This window comes from Dendrobates tinctorius, unplaced genomic scaffold, assembly GCF_039654945.1.
Source record: "Dendrobates tinctorius isolate UK_male_01 unplaced genomic scaffold, ASM3965494v1 ptg000044l, whole genome shotgun sequence".
Lineage (NCBI taxonomy): Eukaryota > Metazoa > Chordata > Amphibia > Anura > Dendrobatidae > Dendrobates > Dendrobates tinctorius.
The window spans coordinates 3,156,675-3,183,428 of NW_027361712.1; the positions used below are offsets into that span (position 1 = coordinate 3,156,675).

Genomic DNA, 26,754 nt, shown 5'->3' on the forward strand with positions numbered 1-26,754 from the left:
ATTCTGAAGGCTGGTCGCCTTGATTTGTTACTATAGATGGGTTGCAAAAAAGGTGACTACTTCACTAAGGCCAGCACGCCTTTCCTAGGCATTAGCAAGTGAGTAGTGTATTTTCATCCTTTGACTTTACAGTATAGGGCATTTAAATATTCTCTTTTGTACAGACATGTAATATCAGTCTGAAAGGCGTGAGGTAGCCTTGCCTGTCATGATGGATTCTTAATATGATTTGAAAACATTGTGAAAAAATTTGAATGTTCAATTTTTAAACAAAGTTTGGTGATGGAGACCACCTGTTTTTTCCTTTGTATTTGGAGCACCAGTGAAACCGCACTGGACATCTCCGGCCATCAGACTTATAAATCCTCATAGGTTGGGGAAGGGGAACGTGGAAGAGCAGCCTGTGGGTGCTGCTGGACACTGTGGCCAACATCGCCCTGTGTGGGGCCATACTGATGCGCATGATGTGGGAATTGTCCTGCCTCCTGGGAATGTTGGGGGTACTGGCCAGAGGAATAATGGGGAGGGGCATCTTGTTGGCTGTGGTAGGCACGTGGCTCATACCCACCAAGATAGCCATATCGTCCCCAACCAGGTTGGGACCAGCCTCCAACACTGGGTGGGTACAAGTGGCCATATTGGTGGGGTTGGCTAGAGGCTGACATTTGTGGCTGCTGAATAGAAGGTTGGGTAGTGGGAGGAAGGGGGTGAGGTGTAGGCCCACGTATTTGAGGATCCTCAGATCCTGCTTGGCCTTGCATTTGTGGGGGGTGCCTAAGGCGCATGACATTTCGTGGTGAAAGCTGCCACCTCTCAATGTATTCAAATAGTTCGTAGGGCGTATGTGCAGGCATCAAGCAGGATCTGAAAGCATCCTCTAATACGGAGCCTGACCTCACGGGGAAGGGAACGGAGATAATTGGCCAGGCTGCAAGAGTATGCGTCCTCCCCATCATCAGTGTTAACTCTGGCTAAATAATTCAGGACCCCAGTGTCCACATTAGTGCGGGTATCAGGGGCAGGTATTTTCCATCTTCGGCTTCTTCCTCGCCGGGATGTGGCAGCAGGCTGAGGGGAGCCCCGGATGTGGCCAGTTGGGCTGCTGCTGATATTGCCCTGATCCTCTGCTGGTGCTGATGCAGTAGCAGCAGCACCAGATGGTCCTGGTGGTGGGCTTTGGGGCGCAGGCAATGGCACATCCTGACTCGAGTCTTCACCCCTGCTCCTAGTAGGGGGAGAAGATGGGCCAGCCACCTCTTTCCCTGCAGACCCAGGATCAATGATGGGCTCTGAATCCGAGCCAGTGCCTCTGTCCGTAAGGTTGGACTGAGTTCTGTGAAGAAATAGAACAGAGCCAAAAATAAATACCTATTTTTGGCCCTGTAAAGTATCTGTGTAATGTGGTGTGAGGTATCTACTTACGGTCTCAGATCCAGAATTGGGGCGAGGAAGGAGAGGCGGTCGTAATATAGATATTTTTGTTTCACGTAGCCAGCATCCCCACTCCTGGACCGCTGCTGCCGTTCCCGGCGGTATTGGTCCCGGATGCTTCACCAGCATCTCATCACATCTTCCACTGCAATGTGACAGGAAATATTGTCAAATTCACATCTTTGATAGGTCACATTTGCTACCAGTAGTCTAGGCATGAGGCCTTCTGGGGTGTGCTTTCTACCCATGGTGGCATATCTAATTGGGCAGATACACAGGGTCTCTTTAGTTGATGTATCAAATAGCTACAATTAAAATAATTTGTTTTTCCAGGAGGATGAGGAGCTTGTGGCCTAAACCCAAGTTATGGCTGTGTGAATCCACGTGTCACATCCAAATCCAACGGCCTCATGAGGAAAAAAGTACAAGCACAGGAAGGGGGGGTGCTGATTCTATATTCTTTTTTTGTTGTGTGCTAAGGTTACTCATGTTTTGGCTTGTACTTACGAATTTTATGCTGCTCCTCACGTGGCCGATCACCAATGTCATGGAACATCTGGCGACAGATGCGCCTTCATGACGCCTCCTTTCTTGCCCGGTTGGAATAATGGGCATCATGTTGGTCCCATAGTTCGGGAAGCTCCTGCACCAGGACTATTAACATTTCCACATTAATGTAAGTGGACGCCATGCTGCTGCTGTACTCCGTGGAGGCGTACTTCCTGGATGTCTGGAGCACTTTTTGAGCTCATTTGCATGTCCAGGCTTCCTGATGATGGATTGGCCCATTTCCTGTCACCAGCCAAAAGACCTGCGTATTTCCCACAAGTCACATGTGTGGTCCGTGTGTAATCCGTATTTTTTGCACACCCATAGACTTGCATTGGCGTATTACGCTGACAATCGCAGCATGCTGCGATTGGCACAGACCGTAGAATACGGATGAGAAATATACGGCTGGTGCGAGGGACCCCATAGGGAATCATTGGTCCGTGTCTAATGCGTGCTTTTAGCGCCTCTCACACGGCCGTATTCCTCGCCAGTGTGACCCCGGCCAAATAGTAACATGGCAGTAGGTGTCTGGAGCCATTTCTGGGCTGCAGGTCCAGTCACCCCAGCCTAGTCACCTGCATCAGGACATTACCATGAGGAGGACACGAAGACGGACAGGAATCTAGCAGAAGGAATGGCTGCGCCCTGAGTAATGGGCTCCCTCCCAGCCCCTGTGTGCACACCTGCCCCGAGGTGACCTGCAGTGAGACACGGAAAGACCAGAGAGCTGCGGGCGGCGGGAAGGTGGCGCGAATCCCCACGGGAGCTGAGGCTGAGGGAAGGGGGAAGGTAACGTGGGAGGAGCAGAGCGGCCAAGGTGAGGCGCGTCAGTCCCCCCGGCGAGCATGGTGCCGAGCGCTGGCGCCGCTGTATGGCCGCTGACAGGTGCCGGTCTGTGCGAGACCCCAGCCCGGGAGCCAGCGGGACATGTACGTGTAGGAGGGGACGGCGGCACCATGGTGGAAGAACTCTTCTGTAAAGTTGTCTCCATTATTATTAAATGCCGGGACTGTGAGGAGAGGTAAGAAGACGTGGCTGCACCAGTGAGGAGACCCACCTGTGTGTATACTGCAGGACCTGGACGGGCACACGTTAGATGGCATGTGTGCATTGATGGGCTTCTATAGGTACAGTGTGTGCCCAGTGATGGGCATCTATAGGCACAGTGTGTGCCCAGTGATGGGCATCTATAGGCACAGTGTGTGCCCAGTGATGGGCATCTATAGGCACAGTGTGTGCCCAGTGATGGGCATCTATAGGCACAGTGTGTGCCCAGTGATGGGCATCTATAGGCACAGTGTGTGCCCAGTGATGGGCATCTATAGGCACAGTGTGTGCCCAGTGATGGGCATCTATAGGCACAGTGTGTGCCCAGTGATGGGCATCTATAGGCGCAGTGTGTGCCCAGTGATGGGCATCTATAGGCGCAGCGTGTGCCCAGTGATGGGCATCTATAGGCACAGCGTGTGCCCAGTGATGGGCTTCTATAGGCACAGCGTGTGCCCAGTGATGGGCATCTATAGGTGCAGTGTGTGTCCAGTGATGGGCAACTATAGGTACGGCGAGTGCCCAATGATGGGCATCTATAGGTACAGTGTGTGCCCAGTGATGGGCAACTATAGGTACGGCGAGTGCCCAATGATGGGCATCTATAGGTACGGTGTGTGCCCAGTGATGGGCATCTATAGGTACAGTGTGTGCCCAGTGATGGGCATCTATAGGCACAGCGTGTGTCCAGTGATGGGCATCTATGGGTACTGCGTGTGCCCGGTGATGGGCATCTATAGGTACTGCGTGTGCCCGGTGATGGGCATCTATAGGTACTGCGTGTGCCCAGTGATGGGCATCTATAGGTACTGTGTGTGCCCGGTGATGGGCATCTATAGGTACTGTGTGTGCCCAGTGATGGGCACCTATAGGTACTGCGTGTGCTCAGTGATGGGCATCTATAGGTACTGCGTGTGCCCAGTGATGGGCATCTATAGGTACTGCGTGTGCCAGAGTGATGGACATCTATAGGTAGAGTGTGTGCCCAGTGATGGACATCTATAGGTACTGCGTGTGTCCAGTGATGGACATCTATAGGTACTGCGTGTGCCCAGTGATGGGCATCTATAGGTACTGCGTGTGTCCAGTGATGGGCATCTATAGGTACTGCGTGTGCCCAGTGATGGGCATCGATAGGTACTGCGTGTGCCCAGTGATGGACATCTATAGGTAGAGTGTGTGCCCAGTGATGGACATCTATAGGTACTGCGTGTGCCCAGTGATGGACATCTATAGGTACTGCGTGTGCCCAGTGATGGACATCTATAGGTACTGCGTGTGCCCAGTGATGGGCATCTATAGGTACTGCGTGTGCCCAGTGATGGGCATCTATAGATACTGCGTGTGCCCAGTGATGGGCATCTATAGGTGCAGTGTGTGTCCAGTGATGGGCATCTATAGGTACAGTGTGTGCCCAGTGATGGGCATCTATAGGTACGGTGTGTGCCCAGTGATGGGCATCTATAGGTACGGCGTGTGCCCAGTGATGGGCATCTATAGGTACGGCGTGTGCCCAGTGATGGGCATCTATAGGTACGGCGTGTGCCCAGTGATGGGCATCTATAGGTACGGCGTGTGCCCAGTGATGGGTATCTATAGGTACTGTGTGTGCCCAGTGATGGGTATCTATAGGTACTGTGTGTGCCCAGTGATGGGCATCTATAGGTACTGTGTGTGCCCAGTGATGGGCATCTATAGGTACTGCGTGTGCCCAGTGATGGGCATCTATAGGTACTGCGTGTGCCCAGTGATGGGCATCTATAGGTACTGCGTGTGCCCAGTGATGGGCATCTATAGGTACTGCGTGTGCCCAGTGATTGACATCTATAGGTACTGCGTGTGCCCAATGATGGACATCTATAGGTACAGCGAGTGCCCGGTGATGGGCATCTATAGGTACGGCGTGTGCCCGGTGATGGGCATCTATAGGTACGGCGTGTACTCGGTGATGGGCATCTATAGGTACGGTGTGTGCCCGGTGATGGGCATCTATAGGTACGGCGTGTGCCCGGTGATGATCTATCAGTACAGGTGTCATTATAGCATGTGCTCAGTGATGGGCATCTGCAGGTGTTATTACAGCTTTTACTTAATAGACATCTATAGGTACAGTGTGTGGTCAGTGATGGGTATCTATAGGTACCACGTGTGGCCAGTGATGGACATCGGTACAGTTATTACATGTGCTCAGTGATGGGTATCTATAGGTAGAGTTATTACATGTGTCTAGTAATGGGCACCTATAGGTACAGATGTTATTACAGCATGTGCTCAGTGATGAGCATCTATATGTATGATTATTATTGCATGTGCTCAGTGATGGGCATCTATAGGTCCAGTGTATGTTCAGTAATGGGCATCTATAGATGTCATTATTGTTTGCCCACTGATGGGCATCTATAGGTATCATTACAGCATGTGCCCAGTGACGGGCAGCTATAGGTAAGGATGCTATTGCAGCATGTGCCCAGTGATGGGCATCTAGGTAAGGGTATCATTACAGGCTGTGCTCACTACTGAGCCTCTATAGGTACGGTTATTATGTGACTGGGTCTTGTGATGGGCATCTATAGGTACATCATATGCTCAGTAATGGGCATCTATAGGTACATCATATGCTCAGTGATGGGAATCTATAGGTACCGGTATTATCACAGCGTGTGCTCAGTGGTGGCAATCTGTGGGTACAAGTATTATTTCAGCATGTGCTCAGTGGGCATTTATAGGTAGTTATTACATCATGTGTCTAGTAATGGGCACCTATAGGTACAGGTGTTATTACAGCATGTTATGAGTGATGGGCATCTATATGTACTGACAGTATTGCTGTGTGTGTGCCCAGTGATGGGCATCTATATATATATATATATATATATATATATATATAAAATTATTACAGCATGTGCTCAGTGATGGGCATCTACTGTATATGTATGATACCGGCATTATCACAGTGCATGTCCAGTGATGGCCATCTGTCGGTACCGGTATTATCACAGCGCATGTCCAGTGATGGCCATCTGTCGGTACCGGTATTATCACAGCGCATGTCCAGTGATTGCCTTCTGTCGGTACCGGTATTATCACAGCACATGTCCAGTGATGGCCATCTGTCGGTACCGGCATTATTACAGCGTATGTCCAGTGATGGCCATCTGTCGGTACCGGTATTATCACAGCGCATGTCCAGTGATGGCCATCTGTCGGTATCGGCATTATCACAGCGCATGTCCAGCGATGGCCATCTGTCGGTATCGGCATTATCACAGCACATGTCCAGTGATGGCCATCTGTCGGTACCGGTATTTTCACAGCGCATGTCCAGGGATGGCCATCTGTGGGTACCGGTATTATCACAGCGCATGTCCAGTGATGGCCATCTGTCGGTATCGGCATTATCACAGCGCATGTCCAGCGATGGCCATCTGTCGGTATCGGCATTATCACAACGCATGTCCAGTGATGGCCATCTGTCGGTACCGGTATTATCACAGCGCATGTTCAGTGATGGCCATCTGTCGGTATCGGCATTATCACAGCGCATGTCCAGCGATGGCCATCTGTCGGTATCGGCATTATCACAACGCATGTCCAGTGATGGCCATCTGTCGGTACCGGTATTATCACAGCGCATGTTCAGTGATGGCCATCTGTCGGTATCGGCATTATCACAACGCATGTCCAGTGATGGCCATCTGTCGGTACCGGTATTATCACAGCGCATGTCCAGCGATGGCCATCTGTCGGTATCGGCATTATCACAGCGCATGTCCAGTGATGGCCATCTGTCGGTACCGGTATTATCACAGCGCATGTTCAGTGATGGCCTTCTGTAAGTACAGATGTTATTACAGCATGTGCTCATTGGTGGCCATCTGTTGGTACAGATATAACATTCAGTGGTGGCATCTCTAGGTACAGGTAATACATTAATGCAGTGATGGACATCTATAGGTACAGATATTATTATGGCTTGTGCTCGCTATCTATAGATATGACGTGTTCAGTCAGGTGTTATGACGTGTCTTCATTGATGGGCATCTATGTGACCCATTTTTTTGCCTCTATGCCTTAAAAGTGGCCATCATCTGCAATGCCACTGTGCCAGTGTGTGGGGCGCACAACTTAGAGTTGTAGCGGATGCCTTAGAAGTACAGAGTATTACTGTATATAGATATGGTGGTATTCCTAAATTCCTTACCTTTCGGCAAACTTGGGTTAACCGAGTTTTATATGTTTTACTAAATCTGCCTTTTGAAGGGTTGATGCTTGGGACAGATATGGTAGTCAGATCTGAATTTTTTTGGGTGCAAACTACACAGCGTGTTCCATTAGCGTCATTGTGGATGCATTTTCCCCAAATCTCATCCACATGCAACATTAAACATCTGCGGTGTAAATAGACCTGCGCTGCGGGACTTCAGACTGTATTGTCAATTGAGACTGCGGATTTCACTCTTTTGTAATGCAAAGGGTAAAATCTACCAAACTTCTACAACAAAAAAAGCACAAATTGGAGGATTTTTTTGCCACTGTGGATTGGATTTTCTGCAACCAAACATTTGAATGCTATGTTGATAAATGTCAAGTGTGTATTGCCGATATGCCATGTGACAAATCGGCAGTATACTGTATTGCACTACCATTATTGTAGATGCATAAAAATGATCTGCAGCGTATGTTTACCAGCGCAAGGCAACTTGTTTTGTGGATTCTCACTTACGATTTCACTGTTTGCAACTGATAAATGCCGCGGCTAATATGCATTTCCCAAAGAGTGAGGGCTCTTGTTTTTTTTCAGCAGAATATACAATAACAATATGCTTTTGTTATCGCATTTTTTATGTGTTTTTTTTATGCAGATTAAATGCATTTTTTTTAGTGCAGAAATACTGGAATTCTGCAATTTAAATCTGTAGAGAAAAAAAGCTCCAAAAAGCGCACAGTTATTATTATTATTATTATTATTATTATTATACAGTACATTTATATAGCGCCATTTATTCCATGGCGCTTTACATATGAAAAGGGGAAATATAGACAAGTACAATAAACATGTGTAAGACAAGGGGCACACAAGTACATAAGGAGAGGGGACCCTGCCCACGAGGGCTCACAGTCTACACGGATGGGTGAAGATACACTAGGAGAGGGTAGAGCTGGTTGTGCGGTGGTTCAGAAGACTGTGGGTCATTGCAGGCTGTAGGTTTGTCGGAACAGGTGGGTCTTCACGTTCTTGAAGGTTTCCGTTGATGGTGAGAGTCTGATGTGTTGTGGCAGAGTGTTCCAGAGTATGGGGGAAGCATGGGAGAAGTCTTGTATGTGGTTGTGGGAAGAAGAAATAAGAGGGGAGTAGAGGAGGAGATCTTAAGAGGATCGAAGGTTGCGTGCGGGTAGGTACCGGGAGACCATGTCACAGATGTATGGAGGAGACAGGTTGTGGATGGCTTTGTATGTCATGGTTACGGTTTTGAACTGGAGCCTCTGGGCAATAGGGAGCCAGTGAAGGGCCTGGCATAGGGGGGGAGGCTGGGGAATAGCGGGGAGACAGGTGGATTAGTCGGGCAGCAGAGTGTAGGATGGACTGGAGTGGTGCCAGAGTGATAGAGGGGAGGCCAGAGAGTAGGAGGTTGCAGTAGTCGAGGTGGGAGATAAGGGCATGCACTAGTGTTTTTGTGGTTTCATGGCTGAGGAATGCACGGATCCGAGAAATATTTTTGAGTTTGAAGCGGCAGGAGGAGGCAAGGGCTTGGATATGTGGTTTGAAAGAGAGGGCAGAGTCAAGGATCACCCCAAGGCACCGAGCGTGCAAGACTGGGGAAAGTGAGCAGCCATTGACTTTGATGGATAGGTCTGGTGGAGGGGTAGAGTAAAGATGATGAATTCTGTTTTTCAATGGATAACGGGCCTGAGTTTTCAAGAAATCACATTCACTTTGCTTGAACAATTAAAAGCAGCAGAAAAAAAGCGCATTATTTGTGCCACATGGGAACATGGCCTTAAGCTGGTTGTACGGTTTCAGCAGTAAAGCCTGTGGGATGCACATGCTGTTAACATTCCCTTGTGTTCCCCATGCGGGTGAAAAACACACATTTGACTTGTATACTTGTGGCCACGTGAGAATTGGGAAAAGTGAGTCTAGTTGGCATATAACTACAAGGATACAAATCACATACGTGCAATTCCATGTCGCAGAGTGACTGCCGACTTTTTCGTCTGTTGACCAGACAATCCCTTTAGATTCAAGTTTGTACAATGTGTAATTATTGGGACATGTGCACCCTGTCTAAAATCTGCATAAGGGTATGTTTCCACGTTCAGTATTTGCTGCGGATTGGACGCTGTGTACAGCCACAGATGTTACAGCATAGTGTAGCGGATTTTATGAAATCCCATATTCACTATTTGTTCAAAGATGCAGGTGGCAGACCTGCGTATACGCACATGCGGCACATCTTTATGGCCCGCAGCATGTCTATTTTTCTTGCAAAGACTCTCAGTCTCCACAAGGTAAATATCACTTTCTATGTATAGGATGCGGTGATTCAGCATGTTTGGACGGAGCTGCGTCCAAAGCACTGCCTAAACAGAACGTGGAGACAAACCCTAAGACTTTTCTTTGCCTCCTCTGTAAGGTTTTAAAAACTCATTCATTTACATTGTACTTTACTTTGTTTATTCATTACTGAAAAGGAATGAATCTGTATGGAAAACTGATAATTCCAAACAAAATACTGAACAAATATAGAACGTAAACATGCTTAACATGCGTAACGTGCTTAGGGCTATATTCATGTGCGAGGGGCTGCTGTGTTCACATACCCTGGCATCCTTCAAATAAATGGTCTCCTGTGCTATGCATGTGGTGCATAAAACTCACGTCTTGGTCACAGGCTTCTGCAGTCTGTGGTTCTTAAACTTCAGGTGCAGCCGTACACACGTTAGGGACATGAAAACTCGTTTTAAAGAAGTTTACTTAACTGTCCATTTTCATCACATTGAAACATGCCGTATTGGGCTCACACTTTCCAATTACAAAGTCCATAGCACAGCACGTTCTGTTGTCCACTGTTTGCTCACGCTGAGCTATCCCTTCCTTCTCTGGCATCTCTGACTCCTGGAATACTCTGTCCAGCTCTGCAGCTTCTATGAGTCCCTCCTCAACTGCCTTATGCGATTCCCTGTCCAACTTCTTCTCCTAGGAAGATAATTAAACACACTTCTAAGTGCCTCAGTTGGACTGTAGGCTTGGACGTTCCAGGAATGCCTACCCTGAGTTTGTGACTGACGTTTTCTTGTTGCTGAACAGCCCATGCTCCTCGTGCCCTCAGTCCTTCACTCTTTGCATCTAATCTCTTCCTCTGACTACACTAACCATGAAGTGTTCCTCTTGTTAAGTGTCTCTGTCCCTCCCACAGTGGAGCGGTTTCTATCCTAAACCTTTCTACTTACTGAATTTATTGTGCCCGCCACTGCACTATACCTGATCACATATTATAGCTAAATCTTAACCTATGTCCTATGTACTATTATTAACCTTTCCCTGTATAATACATTTATCAGAACACATTCTAATCCACATATTATAGCAATGCATTAACCATACACCTTGGTGCGTACATGGTTCTATGCAATATAAAACACTTTTTCACATACACAGGCTATAACCATTTTTCTAGTCAAGGGAGAAACACATGACCATCCTTCTCACCGTCTAACAACAGGGTTGCACAAGTAAAAGAAATTAAAAAAAATCCATAATGTTTGTGTTTGAAAATATAGATCCATTACTAAAGTGTGAATTCCCTATAATGAATTGACTGAGACCCTTTTGGCACTTTCATGCCACTCCTGTCTAGATACAGTCAGGACTGCTGACAACATTTTTGGGCTCACTTGAGACTCCACCCAAGCTCTACACCAGCTCTGCCTCCACCCCTCGGACCTTCCACAGTCCCACCGCCCACTCTTGGAAATATATTTCTGCACCAAGTCATCAGCAACCACACATTAACAGTTCCCATCGAACACCATATTACATACATAGCCATCAGATTTTGTTTTGGCCGAAAGATATTTTTAAACCTGTCACCTTGACAAGGTAGACTCTTTTGGCCGGACTCTACTCAACTCTAACCTATGAAACATTTCTTAAAATATCCCAAACTCTTTTTAGGTATATTTTTCTTTTTTTCTTTAAGGGAATGTTGTGTACATTTTTTTTTATATTGACCAATAATACTACATACAAGGGACAAATACCGCAACACCATGACCAGACCACATAGTAACTGAATTATACCACATACAAGGAAAAAAATTCCACCACGTATTACCACCACATAGTAACTGAATAATACCACATACAATGAACAAATACCAACACGTATTACCATCACATAGTAACTGAATAATACCACATACAAGGAACAAATACTGCCACACCATGACCAGATCACATATTACCACCACATAGTGACCGAATACTATGCTGATCATTAATTTAAATAAAATTACCATAACTGTCAGTTTACGCAGGAACTCTGTACATAGTGTATAGTGTCAGTGTATAGGTAAGTCCTTCATCTTTGCTTTTCTTCTTCATCCAGCGCAGATTGCCATCACTTCTTCCAGCCAAGACTCGTCTGTGCAGAAAATAACACATAGTTATCCAGAGCCCCGCGTCCAGAGAACATTCCCCACTTATTCCCCAACTTTAACACTACGCAGCTGAATACAGATGTGCACCCACCATTAATATAATTAGTTATTATGTAACCCACCATTCCAAATATAAATTCTAATTCACAACTATGACCCCTGTGGTGTAATGACCACTGTGTCCACTAGGGGGCGCTGTGTGGATGTCCCAAGAGAGAGGATGAGTGGCAGAATACGGAGTGGCCGTGGTGTGTCTCAAAGTGGGTGGCTTTGAGATGAAGGCTTGGTTATGTGCTGATCAGCAGAGCTGATCTGTCGTGCCTATGTGTTAGGGAGAAGCCTTCAGGCAGCTGGAGAGATGGGTGGGTTCGAGCTGCCCACAAACCCACCCAGGGGTGTGTCTGATAACACCTATAGTAAAAGGCTGTGTGAGTAGGTGAAGGACCTGTGATGAGTTCATAGCCATGTGACCCAGGGGGCGTGGCTACGGACCATATAACGTAGCCAGGGTAGGTCACAAGAGTGAATGCTGGGACCTGATTGGTCCAGTTTGGAAGGTCCCGTGAGGAGAAGGATCTCCTCACTAACAGCCTGTGGAGCGGCTGTGTGGGTAATGGCGGCCAGTGTCTGAGAGTCCCTGAGGAGTGAGTGGATGTCTGCAGCCTGGAGAAACAGCCATATGGGAACCCTGACGTGGGTGAGATAACCCTGGGGCTAAATAGCCTGTATAATGGACGCTATGCTGTCATGTGAAGCTATATAATGGAAGCTGTGCTGTTGTATATTGCTGCTGTGGTTTATGATGGCAAATAAACCTCATGGACTGTTATGGCTTATGAAAACCCGAGCTGGATCTGATTGTGTGGCTGCCAAGCGAGTGTCCCCCAACCTTGAATAACAGCGCTACCTCACAATTGGTGGAGAAGGCTATGGGCAGTGGTGTAGCCTTGTTGCTGTGAGCAACGGATAAGGACGGCAAAATTCGGTGGCAAAGAGCAACGCTGAGCCAGGAGGGCTGACGGTTGTGGAAGCCGTGTGATGTGCTGCTGACCGGCCACGTGTGAGCAGAGTCTGTGACAGCCTGCAAGTGGGGAAGCCACTGTCCGGCTGTGGTTATGGAAACCGTGGGGCGGCCTAGTGAGTAAGGCGCTGTCCGGATCGGTGAGCTCAGTGCGGCTGCTTCCCCAGGAGAAAGAGACTGGTGATTGCTATGGTGCCTATGTGGAGAAGAGGTACCCGAGGACCTGTGTGGGCGACACAGGAGAAACGGACTGGTGTTCGTGTGGTACTGACCTGGGTCAATGAGTAAAACGGTGACCCATGTGGCCGACACAGGTATCCGACAGCTGTTCGTGTGGTACTGACCTGGGTCAGTGAGGAAGACAGTGTACCTGGAGGGTCCAGTGAGGAAAGGTCCTGGAGGGTCAGCCCTGGGAGCAGAGTCGGATCCCAGGAGCACGTGGTGTGACCTTGGACCTGGTGAGGCGCGAGTGTTGGGCAGTCTCAGGCGGAGACAGATGTCCTGAAGAGCACCCGCCAAGCCCCTGAACCTGGTGAGGCCGGTGTGTGGGGAGACCCTGGGAGGAGGGTCGCTCCCTGAATCGCACCCGGTGCGCCCTGTGTGTTGGACGGTCTCAAGTGGAGACAGGAGCGTCCTGAATAGCACACAGTCAGGACACGTGAGTTTTGGAGTTTTTGTGGTGTGTTTTTTTTCTTCTTTTTTCTCGACTCAGCCTGCCGTGGCTCAGTGGGAGTCAAGAAGGTGACAAGCGGCTTGATGTGGCTCGGTGGGGCCATGAAGGTGACAAGCGGCTTCCGGTGGATCGGCGGGTCCACGAAGACGGCGCAGTAGGAGCTGCAGTGACTCCAGCCGCTGTGTGTGTGAACAGCAGCCGATGGTGCCGGTGATCGGTGACAGCAGGAGCTGTGGTGGTGCCAGCAAGGACTTGTGTGGTATCGTGAGAGACAAACTGTGTGGTGTGAACTGTGGTCTGAGAAGACCGGTATAACAGACATGGGGAGATCCCGAAAGGGGGTGGAGTCCGAAAAGGGGGCGGTGACCCAAACCGGGGTGGTAGCCCAAAAAGGGGTGGAATCCCAAATTGGGGTGGTAGCCAAAAAAGAAGTGGAGTCCCAAAAGGGGGTGGAGTCCCAAATTGGGGCGGTAACCCAAAAAGGGGTGGAGTCTCAGAGGGAGGCGGTAACCCAAATTGGGGTGGTGGTCCAGAAAGGGGCCGAGTTTGATGAAATGGCAGCACTGGTTGGCTCAGTGGGTATGTCTGCGAAACTGCAGTGTTCATGTATGTCATTTCCAGAATGTGGGATATTCTTTCCGAGTGATGACTGGCCGCAAGTGTGTTCCGTGATGCTACACCGGGAAGGGATCTCGGGACGGTTGGACTCAAAGAGTCAGGTGACGCTGGTAGGAACTCCTCTCACTTTCTGTCTGACTGAGAAAATGGTCCAGGTTCGCTGTGCACATGGGGTCACAGTGAACTATGCGGTAGACAATAATGTTTGAGGGTCTCGAAGGCAGTGAGTGCCAAGGGGGCAGTATACCATCAGACTTAGTGTATGCCTTGGAGTGGGGCCGGGACTTTGTCAGGTTTGATGATATATGCCAGGAGGGTGGAGACATTCCTACTGTTGGGCTAACCAATACGAAGACGGTGATGGCTCCTGACGTGGAAAGGTCAGAGGTGGAAGTGACCGGGAAAAGGGGTATGTCAGCCCAACGGACGGACCAGACATCTCGTGACAAAACTGGCACTGACCTGGTGGATAAGACGGCTAAAGTACTCACACGGTTAGTGAGTAACTGGAGGGATGACTCAGACTCTGGGGGTGACTGTGGCTCTGAGAGAGACAGGGAGCACAGAATAGCAGGGCTAGAGAAAGAAGTCTCTGAGCTCAAAGGTCACATGGTAATGTGGCAAGGACTGAATCAGGCCCTCAGAGAAGAGGTGGATGAACATGTCAAACGAGAAAGCGTACTGAGACAAATGGCCGAGCACAGGGTCGAGGAGCTCGAGAGAGAAGTCTTGGAGCTCAGAGGTCACCTGTCCACCTGGCAAAGTGTGAACAAGAACCTCAAGGAAGAGATGGAGGAACTCAGAGGAGTAGTAAAAAGTCTTCTGCGAGAGAAGTTGGACGAAGACTTACCGCGGGTGAACGCGAGTGATAATAAGACAGAACTGCCAGTAGCCATCGTGGCAAAGGGACATGAAGTGATCCCATCGTGTGAAGTTGGTGGGTTAAGAACTAAAGAAGACAGTCACCCGGTCGGGGCAACTGTAGTGAGGGAAGTGTCCGTGGTAAAGCCAGATCCTTCGGTCCAGGAAGAGAGCAAGACCATGACCTTCCAGTCTGTGATTGATGTACCAGAGGACATGCAAGAAGCCTGTGCTGGGGAAGGTGTGCATGGAGCTTTCAAAGAGGCGGTCAAGGCGTGTGATGTGCACTGGGCACCTGAGACTCGGCAGTTAGTGATAGTATCAGCCAGAGAAGATACATCAAACCGAGTAGCTGTCCTGAAAGAGATGCATTTGCAGTGTCTACGTGTCAAACAATTGGTTAGGCAGAGTAATGTGAAGGCTGCTCGATGCCTAGAGATAGCAAGTGAGGCTATGGATCGGCGGGGTTTGCGGAAAGATGTGGTTCCGGTACCCAAAGCTCTGATTGGGAGAATCATGGGAAGATCCGGGAAGGTGATGCAAGACCTCATGAATATCTCCGGTGTGATGAGGGTGAGGATCCCTCCTGATGATGAAGACCCGGTATCCAGTGAAGTGGGTAGAATTCCCATCATCGTGGTTGGCTCCATGGAGAGCCTGAGAGATTTTCGGATGCTCGTGGAGTATCGGGTGGGGTACCTGCAAGAAATTGAGCAGTTGAGGCTGGACCGTCAGCGAATTAATAAAGAAGTACGGAATACCAGGTGGCGGCCGCCTCCAACCCAAGATGTAAGGACCCAAAGGGTTCCTCCAAGTAGTGACATGGCAGGAGGCCGAAGAATGTCAGAAAGTGGCAGTACGATGGGCCGTGCGAGGCTGAGAGACAGCAGTTCCTGTGAGACACTGAATGGGTCAGACTCAGGCCAGACAGTAGGACCGATTAAGACTGATGACCGTACCAACCGGGAGAGCCGGTCAGTGGGAGAACGGTCAGGTGACGAAGCGCACTCTAGGAGGGTGGTGACTAAACAGTGTCTGATGATGCAGACAGACTGCAAATGGAGGGTCAAAGACAATGACCGATATTCTGACCGCTTGGGGCGGGGGAGGCCTAATGCAGAGATGAGGCCGTATGACAGATGGAGACGGTTCTCTCGACCGGTGGGGCAAGGTGTAATGTGTGCACGGTCTCGAGATCCTGGTGTAAGATTGTGTGTTCAACCCCACAAGTTTGAACAGAGGGGCGGGGTATGTGGTGTAATGACCACTGTGTCCACTAGGGGGCGCTGTGTGGATGTCCCAAGAGAGAGGATGAGTGGCAGAATACGGAGTGGCCGTGGTGTGTCTCAAAGTGGGTGGCTTTGAGATGAAGGCTTAGTTATGTGCTGATCAGCAGAGCTGATCTGTCGTGCCTATGTGTTAGGGAGAAGCCTTCAGGCAGCTGGAGAGATGGGTGGGTTCTAGCTGCCCACAAACCCACCCAGGGGTGTGTCTGATAACACCTATAGTAAAAGGCTGTGTGAGTAGGTGAAGGACCTGTGATGAGTTCATAGCCATGTGACCCAGGGGGCGTGGCTACGGACCATATAACGTAGCCAGGGTAGGTCACAAGAGTGAATGCTGGGACCTGATTGGTCCAGTTTGGAAGGTCCCGTGAGGAGAAGGATCTCCTCACTAACAGCCTGTGGAGCGGCTGTGTGGGTAATGGCGGCCAGTGTCTGAGAGTCCCTGAGGAGTGAGTGGATGTCTGCAGCCTGGAGAAACAGCCATATGGGAACCCTGACGTGGGTGAGATAACCCTGGGGCTAAATAGCCTGTATAATGGACGCTATGCTGTCATGTGAAGCTATATAATGGAAGCTGCGCTGTTGTATATTGCTGCTGTGGTTTATGATGGCAAATAAACCTCATGGACTGTTATGGCTTATGAAAACCCGAGCTGGATCTGATTGTGTGGCTGCCAAGCGAGTGTCCCCCAACCTTGAATAACAGCGCTACCTCACACCCCATTAAAGGGAATCTGTCACCCCATTTTCGGCCTATAAGCTGCGGGCACCGCCATCAGGGGCTTATCTACAGCGTTCTGCAATGCTGTAGATAAGCCCCGGATGTAACCTGAAAGATAAGATAAACAAGTTAGATTATACTCACCGGGGGGCGTGGGTGGGTGCTGTGGGTTTCACGGTCCGGTGCCTCCCATCTCCTAGAGATGACGTCCTCCTTCTTGCTTCTGCCGTGGCTCCTGCGCAGGCGTACTTTCTCTGCCCTGTTCAGGGAAGAGTAAAGTACTGCAGTGTACAGGTGCTGGGCCTCTCTGAGCTTTCCCGACGCCTGCGCACTGCAGTACTTTACTCTGCCCTCAACAGGGCAGAGAAAGTATGCCTGCGCAGGAGCCGCGGCAGAATTAAGAAGGAGGACGTCATCTCTAGAAGATGGGAGGCGCCGGACGGGACCGTGACACCCATCGGCCCGGATGCCCGGGTAAGTATAATCTAACTCGTTTTTCTTATCTTTCAGGTTACATCGGGGGCTTATCTACAGCATTGCAGAATTCTGTAGATAAGCCCCTGATGGCCAAAATGGGGTGACAGATTCCCTTTAACTATAAATATTATAATAACTTTCCCCACCCAATAATTGTATAAATTAATTAGAACCTGTACTTTCCCCCAATTTGATACAAATCACACTCCTGCATCCTTAATGCCCCCACTCTGTACCTCCCGCTCCCCCGATTCAATATGGTTACATGCCCCCTCAACCCCAATTCATTGTCATGTCCTCTGTCTCCCAGCCCCACCATTTATTCATTATCAACTGCTCAACTGCACCCTCAATTCATCATCATTTGCTCTCCACCACCCTTAATTTAACATCATTTGCTGTCTCCCACTTTCAATTATCATTTGCTGTCCCCCTCCATCAATTCATCATTATTTGCTAGAAAAAGTGAAGGGGTAACTGGACCTGTTCGGACATTGTTTTTCATGGCTGTGCAGCTCCAGGAAAGCTGCCCGCGCTGAGATGTGTGCAGCTCATCGGCACACAGTACATTGTTATACCCTAGGGCCCAGTGAGCAAAAGAGGTGGGGGGCCCGGACAGGGTCTGGGACCATCCTCTTTGACTCTGCTCATGGAACCACATACACCAGGGCAGTAGTGTCCTGATGGTGGTCATGGATACAGTTAGATTTCGTTCATATGTCCAATTTTCATATACGTGTTCAATCTGTTATTTTTCATGGATTGAACATTATAGTCTACATTCAGTGCTGCTAGAAAAAAACAGGTCTATGTGGCCAATTCATCAACGTGCTTATGTCAGAAATCTGGTGTAAACACCTTAATAAGTTTTAATATTATTGCACAACTTTTTTGTTGCAAAAATGTTGGTTTTCCTCAAATTTTTTTTTTCTCAAGGGTAAAAGGAGAAAATGGTCCATACAATTTTTGTTGTGCAATTTCTCATAGTACATAGATACCCCATTTGTGGTGGAAAACTACTGTTTGGGTACACGGAATGTGTTGCAGCGCCAACTGAATTCTGGTGCACAGTTTTTGCCTGGAATAGATTGTTGATTCCATGTCACATTTGAAGAGCCCCTGACATGCCAAAACAGCAGAAACCCCCAAGTGACCCAATTTTTGGAAACTACACCTCTTGAGGAATTCATGCAAGGGTGAAGTAAGTATTTTTCACCTTTTAGGCTATGTACCCATGTTGCAGAAATGCTGCGGAAATTTCCGCAACATTTCCACACTCCTGCCGCAGGTAAAACGCATGCGAATTCGCGTTTTCATGGCGATTCCGCAGTGGAGAAACGCCGCAAAAATGCAAAAAAACGCAACGTGTTCACACAGCCTTATGCAATTCACTGAATTGTATAACATTGGGCTCAGTAAATGGAAAATTACCATTTTCTTCCACTAAAGTTTGGACCCAAGTTTTTAATTTTTTTAAAGGGCTAATAGGAAAAAATAGACCTCACTGTTTGTTGTGCAATTTCTCCTGAGTGCGTCAATTCCCTACATGTAATCTGGGAAATACTTTTCAGGCACAGTGTAAAGCTCAGAAGGCAGGAAGCTCCATATTGTAGTACAGGCTTTGTTGTTGGGAGAGCCCCTGAGGTTCCAGAACAGGAGAACCCTCCCATAAGTGACCCCATTTCACAAACTACACCTGTCAATGAATTCATCTAAGGGTGCAGTGATCACATTGACGCCACGAGTGTCTCACAGAATTTTATACCATTAGTCAATAAAAAAAAAATAACATTTTTAACACAAATATTTTTGTTTTAGCCCCAGATTTTACATTTTCACACTGGAAAATTAGTAAAACTGGCAACCAAGTTTGTCAGACCATTTCTGCTGAAATACCCCATATGTGACTGTACAGTATTGCTTACCACATGGAGAGACTTGGGAGGAAAGGAACACTGACTCCTGAAGAACAAATTATTGTAGCATAGTTTGCTGACTCCATATATATGGCCCTTAAGTTCCAGAAGAGCAGAACCCCCCCTCTAGTGACCTCATTTTGATACCCATCTAGTAATTTACCTACAGATGTGGTGATGATTTTGACTCCATGGGTGTTTTCCAGAATCAAGCAGCAGTGGATGTTGCCCAGGGAAAATTACAAATCTGCATGTGTAGTTCTCAGTACCTTGTAGTGCCCATACATTGTGCTCAGCTCATGCTTCTCTAGACATGCACCCATAAATTAAGCGGGCTCTCATCGGTACAGTAATGCCAACCTTTCGCTGAGAAGTGAGAGGGGCATTTGGATTTGGGAGTGCAGAATTCCCTGGATTTCATTAGAAGGGCGAGGAGCCATAGCGCTTTTCCAGAGCCTTTGTGCTGCCAGTAAGTGGAACCCCCCCTATATTTTCATAAGACACATGATGGACCTGAGTCGGGACTTGCTTTTTTGTGAATTGCATTGAACCTTTTATTAGGAACATTTTAGATAACATTTTGGATCACATTTATGCTATGCTCTACCCTGAGCACGTACATCGAGGTTTCCAAATGAAGTGATTCAAATCCCCGAGGGATCCATTCACTATAATGCGACCGCAGCAGAGTTACGCTAAACTCCATCTGGCCTCTGTTCAGCAGTTTTTCTTTTTAGAGGTGCACAAAACTATGGTCATCCACACTTTTATGCACGCTTGAAAACACAGACACCAGTGAATCATAGGACAAACAGAGTTCACAGTGTCTGCATCTGCCTCATTATAGGAAATCTTCTGCTGGGGGATCTACCTAAATTGCAGATGTCAGAGATTTACAAGGAAATCCCGGAGTAAGCGCTCAGCATAGAGTGCATGATAAATGTGGGCCGAGCCTTACTGCGATCTTTGGGAGAGAGAATTAACAAATGAACAGCAGATGAAGAATTAGTTTTATTTATTTTCATATGAAATTTCTCATGCGTTATAAGTGAGACGACTTTATTCTTCAGGTAGGTGGGATTGTGTTTAACTGCTGTCACACACTAAAAAAAGGCTTTCTTTTTTTCAAAATAAAGTTTTTGTATCACCATATTTTGAGAACTATATATTTTCCCTTATTTCTGCCCACTGTCATTTGAGGGCTTGTTTTATGCGGGATGAATTGTCATTTTTATTGGTACCAATTTCAGGCAAATTTTTGCAAAGCAGAATGAACAAAAAACAGCAATTCAGGAATTTTTTTTTTTTATGCCATTCCACGTGGTAAAATTCATGATGCAGCTTTATTCTTCGGGTTAGTACGATTGCAGCGATACCACACTTACATAATTTTGTTATGTTTTGGTGCTTTTACACAAAACTTTTATAGAAAAAATTATTTTTGCATCTCTGTATACTGAGAGCTATAGCTTTTTTTTTTTAAGCTTTTTTTCTTTATATTTTTTCACTAATGGAGCTGCAAGGGGGCTTGTTTTTTGCCAGACAAGATGTCGTTTTCAGCTATACCATTGTTATTTACCTTTGTCTTTTTGATCGTGTTTTATTCCACTTTTTGTTCAGTGGTGTGATGAAAAAGCATAGTTTTTTTGACCCGTTTTTATTTTTTTTCTTTTATGGTGAAGGGACTAAGTATTGTGCGTTATAACTGTCCACTTTGCAGCGACACACAAGCTTGTTAGACCATGCGCTGGACATGGTCTAGGAAGCTTGCTAGCCTGGTGACCTGGATGTCGTCATAATCATTTTGGATCACCATGGCAAAGACCGGGCATCATCGCGGTGGTGCCGATCGAAGATGAGAGGCAGCTCCCTCACTCTCCCTGCCTTCTAAATGCTGCGAGTGATATCAATCATTGCATGTTAAACTGCCAGGAGTAGTCTAGGCGTTAGCTGAACACTCAGCTGCGATTACGTGCTCACAGGTTTTGTGCTTGCAAAATCGCCATAACATACCCAGTACATCCAAGGTTGGGAAGTCATTCCCTTTCGTGACATACTTAGTACGTCCAAGGTTGGGAAGGCGTTAATGCGGACTACATTTCCCATGATACCTCTGGCTGTGTGGAAGGGGTGGCGTATCATCATATAGCCCTTTCTCCTCATTGAAACCTATCTTAGGCTACATTCCCACAATGAGCTTTTGGTGCATTTTTGATGCTGTGTATTTTTGCTGCATCAAAAACGCAACGTCTTACAGTTCCAGGAAAGTGGATGGGATTTATAGAAACCTCACGCCCACTGTGCGTTTATTTTATTCAACATATTTTGACCTGTGATGCATTTTTCTAATTAGTAACACGTCCGCTCCTCTTGTGGGTACACTGAGTTTTCTGCACACATTTTTCCCACAATCTTATATTAGATGTGGAAAATCCACATCAAACAAAACGCACATGCATTTTTATTGCATTTCCACTACATAAATGCATCAAAAACGCATGTAATCCACACCTAATGTATCTAATCTAAAATACCAGGAAGTATCAAAAACAAAGCAGCTTTATTTTAACTTTATTTTAAGCATAATACACCAAACACACTAGAACTGCGGTGACAAAAAAAAAAAGCATGTTAGAAAAAAATTGTGAACACAAATGCTATAAAAAACACAAGTAACCTAATTTACCTAATAGGTAAATCTGCAACATCAAAAACTCCCCAAAAGAAGATCAAGGTGGGAACGTAGCCTAATGCTACAAGTAATGGATTATCGTTTCTGCATTCATATTCAACCTGTCTCCCTTGCTTCCAGCTTGTGATAGGTTCACACATTTAAGGGTCTGACAGTAATATTCAATGCGGACCTGCCACCAGGTCAGATGACAGGTTTTGCTGTTTGTGTTCCCTCTGCTCCCCTAAGTGTTTTTTTTTTGTTTAGTTTTAATAGGTTTTCCATATGGTTTGAGAAATATGAACCTTCTTATTTGCTACACAATTTTTATAGTGTTTACCAAGGGGCGGGACCTATGTAATTTTCTGGGGGCGTGTTTTTAGGCTGCTCTGTATTGTTAAGCAGTACTCAGATGTCACCCAAGTGCAGTCTGACATCCGTGGACTCGGACAATGGAGAAGATGGAGAAATTGGACCCCAAAAGTTGTTATGCAATTTGTCCTGAGCATGCTGATACCACATATGTGGGGTAAACTACTGTTTGGGCGCATGGCAGAGCTTTGAATGGAAGGATCACCATTTGACTCATTCAACGCAGAATTGGCTGGAATTGAGATCAGACGCATGTTGCGTTTGGAGAACACCTGATATGCCTAAACAGTGGAAACCCTCCAATTCTAACTCCAACCCCAACACACCCATAACCCTAATCCCAACCTTAACCCTAACATTAGCCCCAACCCTAATGGGAAAATGGATATAAATACATTTTTTTATTTTATTATTTTTCCCTAACGAAGGAGGTGATAAAGGGGGGTTTCATTTACTATTTATAGCGTTTTTTTGTGTTTGGCAGCTGTCACATGCTGAGGCTGTGTGCCCACGTAAGCTTTTTTTCACGTTTTTTAAGCGTTTTTTTCCATGCAAAAACGCTTAAATGCATACATTAAGCATCCCATTCTTATAATACATTCCACAATTTTTGTGCACATGATGCGTTTTTTTCGGAAAAAAAAGCATGTTCATTAATTTTGTGGAAAAAAACGCATTTCCAACTATATTTAATGAGAATGCTCTGGAAAAAAACGCGCAGAAAACGTGAAAAATAAAAATGCAGATTTCCTGGGACGGAATCAGATTTTGCTCAGGAAATTTCTGCATACGTGGGCACATAGCCTAAAAGACGCTTTTTATTGCAAAAAATAGTTTTTGCGTCACCACATTTTGAAGGCTATAGTTTTTTGGTCCACAGAGTCATGTGAGATCTTGTATTTTGTGGGACAAGTTGATGTTTTTATTGGTACCATTTTCGAGCACATGACGTTTTTTGATCACAATTCATGAATTTCTTTTGTGGGAGGGTACGTTTATACCGTTCTGCGTGTGGTAAAATTGATAAAGCAGTTTTATTCTTCGGGTTAGTACGATGACAGCAATGCCTCATTTATATCTTTTTTATTGGCGCTTTTTTACAACAAAACTCTTTGGAATAAAAAAATAATTATTTCTGCATTGCTGTATTCTGAGAGCTATAACTTTCTTATTTTTCAGAGGATGGAGCTATATGGCAGCTTGTTTTTTGTGGGACAAGATGATGTTTTCAGCGATACCACGTTTATTTATCTGTCTTTTTGAACACGTGTTATTCCGCTTTTTGCTTGGCGGTATGATGATAAAGCATTGTTTTTTTTGCCTTGCTTTTTTTTTTTAGTGGTGTTCACTAAAGGGGTTAAGTAGTGGGACAGTTTTATAGGTCGGGTTGTTATGGACGCGGCGATACTAAATATGTGTACTTTTAGGCCGAGTTCACACGTGGCGTTTTTTTCGCGTTTCCGCGGCGGTTTTAACCGCGCGATTTTGCCGCGAAAACGCGAAAAATAAGCATCCCATGCATTCCTATGGGATTCCGCAATGCTGTGCTAATGCTGCGGTTTTTACCGCGGCGGAATCGCTTTGCGGTAAAAAACGCAGCATGCTCACTAATTTGCGGAATCGCGGCGATCCCACACCCATAGGAATGCATTGTTCCGCTTCCCGCATGTGGCTGTGCACACCATGTGGAAAGTAAGCAGAATAATTGCGGATGGTACCCACGGTCCGGAGGAGAGGAGACTGTCCTCCGGGCTTTGGGTACCATATCCCTGTAAAAAATAGAATTTAAAATAAAAAATATTGTTATTCTTACCTTCCGGTGTCCCGCGCAGCCTTCCTGCCTCTCTCCACGCTCCCGTTCCCAGTAATCCTTTGCGAAAATGCCCGCGATGGCATCCGTTCTCGCGGGATCGCGAAGTCTCGCAGTCATTCGCGCGACGTCATCGCGAATTACCGCGAGACATCGCGATCTCGCGAGAACGGACGTCATCGCGGGCATTTTCGCAAAGGATTACTGGGGACGGATGCGCGGGACGTCGGAAGGTAAGAATAACACTATTTTTTTTTTTTTTTTTTACATTCTATCTTTTACTACTGATGCTGCATAGGCGGCCTCAGTAGTAAAAAGTTGGTCACACTTGTCAAACACTATGTTTGACGAGTGTGACCAACCTGTCAATCAGTTCTCCAAGCGATGCTTCAGATCGCTTGGAAAACGCTAGCATTTTGCAAGCTAAATACGCTTGCAAAATGCTAGTTTTTCCGCGGGAAAATCGCGGGAATTTAAAATGCGATTTTTCTCCTTCGTCTCATTGGGGGACACAGAGACTGTGTGTGTGGGTGTGTGCTTCTGCCGTCTGGAGGCCGACACTAAGTGTACAAAAAAAGAGTTAGCTCCTCCTCCGCCGCATACACCCTCGCCCCTAGGCCGGGCGTAACTCAGTTTTTGCTTAGTGTCTGATGGAGGCACACGCAGTCTGGAGCTCCAGACTAGATTTTTCTTTTTTTTTTTTTTTTTCCCTTTTTTTCTATGAAGATAAGACAGGGGCGACGGATCCTATAGAGAGGATCCGATCTCCCCAAATCATCAACGGGCGACCACGTGTGAGTAACCCTCCACGTGTCCTCTCCCGCACCGAGGGACACATCTGGGACTTTTTGCCAGACAACTATTTTTTTTTTTTTTAAAAGAGGGGCAACGCGTCCTGATAAGAGGATTCGGTTTCCCCATAACTTCATCAGGCGAGCACGTGTGAGCAGAACCAGGGGTCAGCCTCCACGTTGTTCCTCTCCTACAACAACAATGTATGGAGGCCCCTTCCACCCCTTGGTAGTGAGTCCAGGGGCTGAATTGGAGGCGCAGGTGAGCCGATCTAGTTTGTGGACGTGGCGAGTACAGGGGGAAGAAGCCGGTACCAGAAGTCCCCCCCCCCCCCCCCCCCCCCCCTGCCGGGGATGGAGCCCACGGCGGATGGCCCTGCTCACCTTTAATATTTGGGGGATCCGCTCCTGGAGCGCACCGCAAGTTTGCCCCGGTGTGTAATGGTAGCCAGAGTGGCGTTGCAACCGGACGCCGCACACCGCGTGTACCGGAGTGCGGCCGGAAGCCCGCCGGCGGCCGCGGCCCCGCTGCAGGAGGAGGTCCGTGACTATCGCGCGAGGTCGCGCGCCGACTTCCGGTGGTAGCCGGAAGTCCCGCCCACTGACGTCGGGGAGACGCGCTGTATAGGAGCAGGAGGCCTGGGGGTCAAGGGGTGGAAAACGGCGGGCGCACAGGTCCCGGAGAGGAGACTTCCGCCCTACCACCTCGCGTCCACGCATCCGGAGCTTCCCGGGGTACTTCAAACAGGAGTGGGACCCTGCCGGTGGGTGAGTGTAACTCCGTTTGGAGAACCGCACTGGTTGTCAGGGAAGGGGTTACCCTCCTCCTCCTTCTACCCTGCCTTCAGCCTGTGCAAGTATGTCTGCCAAAGGGAAAGCTCACTCTTTCCTTTACGCGGTTTGCGTGTCCTGTGGGGTCAGGCTGCCAAAGGCACAGGCGGGTAAATATTGTGAAGCCTGCGAGTCGGAGCGCGCCCAGGAGCCCCCCACTGTTTCTGAACCCAGGGGTCAGGACCCCCCGGAATGGGCGGTGTCCTTATCGCATTCTATGCTGTCCCTCACAAGGGCAATTGAATCCCTTCAAGGCCCGGGCAGGAACAAGGATGGTGGTCTGCCAGCGGAAGAGAGCTCGTCCTCGTCTCAGGACCCTCCAACCATTAGAGGTCGCTCCAGTACCAGGCAAGCTCATATCAAAAGGGCTCGTTCCCCGTCGGCCGGGCCCTCCGGGGCTTCGGCGGCGGGTATTAGGGCATCCCGTTCCCCGTCGCTGAGCTCAGGGAGCGATCAGGATGAAGGAGAGGAGGAGGAGGCCTGGAATCTAGAAAGCCTGGGGTTCCAGGACTCGGTGGACAGTCTCATTGAGGCAGTCAACCAGACATTAGAGATCGAGGACGAGGTGCCCACAGCCTCAGGTCACAAGGTCTCTTTCAAGAAATCCAGGCGACCACATAGAAGGTTTGCCACGCATCCGGAGTTTGAGGAGCTAGTCCAGAAACATAGAGAACACCCGGATAAGCGTTTTGCAATGCAAAAAGCGCTGCAAGCAAAGTATCCGTTTCCTCCTGAGCTCCATAAGGGTTGGGTAGAGTCGCCAGTAGTGGACCCACCGGTATCAAGTTTAGCATCAAGATCGCTATTGTCGATACCCAGTGTTTCTTCTATAAAGGACCCAACTGATCGCCTCATGGACGGGCTTGCCCGCTCGGTATATGAAGCAGCAGGGTCGGCTCTGGCCCCCTCCTTTGCGGCAACTTGGGTGGCTAAAGCCATGGTTTCGTGGGGGGACGCTCTGTATAAGGCCCTCCAAGACAGGGATCTGCCCGCGGAGGTCTTGGAGGTGGCAAAT

The 26,754-nt window shown here is 47.8% G+C and overlaps 1 protein-coding gene across 3 annotated transcripts in view; it reads left to right on the forward strand.

Annotated features, from left to right (window-relative positions):
* The first annotated feature begins 2,808 nt into the window (after nt 1-2,808).
* The window catches only part of LOC141089042 (spindle assembly abnormal protein 6 homolog), a 134,085-nt gene continuing 110,139 nt past the window's right edge, over nt 2,809-26,754 (forward strand). For 2 of the 3 annotated variants that reach the window (XM_073575311.1, XM_073575313.1), the window contains exon 1: nt 2,809-3,004. In XM_073575311.1, coding sequence (XP_073431412.1) covers nt 2,829-3,004 — 176 coding nt within the window. In that variant the 5' untranslated portion in view covers nt 2,809-2,828. Of the gene's footprint in view, nt 3,005-3,081; nt 3,111-26,754 lie in introns of those variants that run through there. The other variant, XM_073575312.1, reaches the window with a different exon arrangement.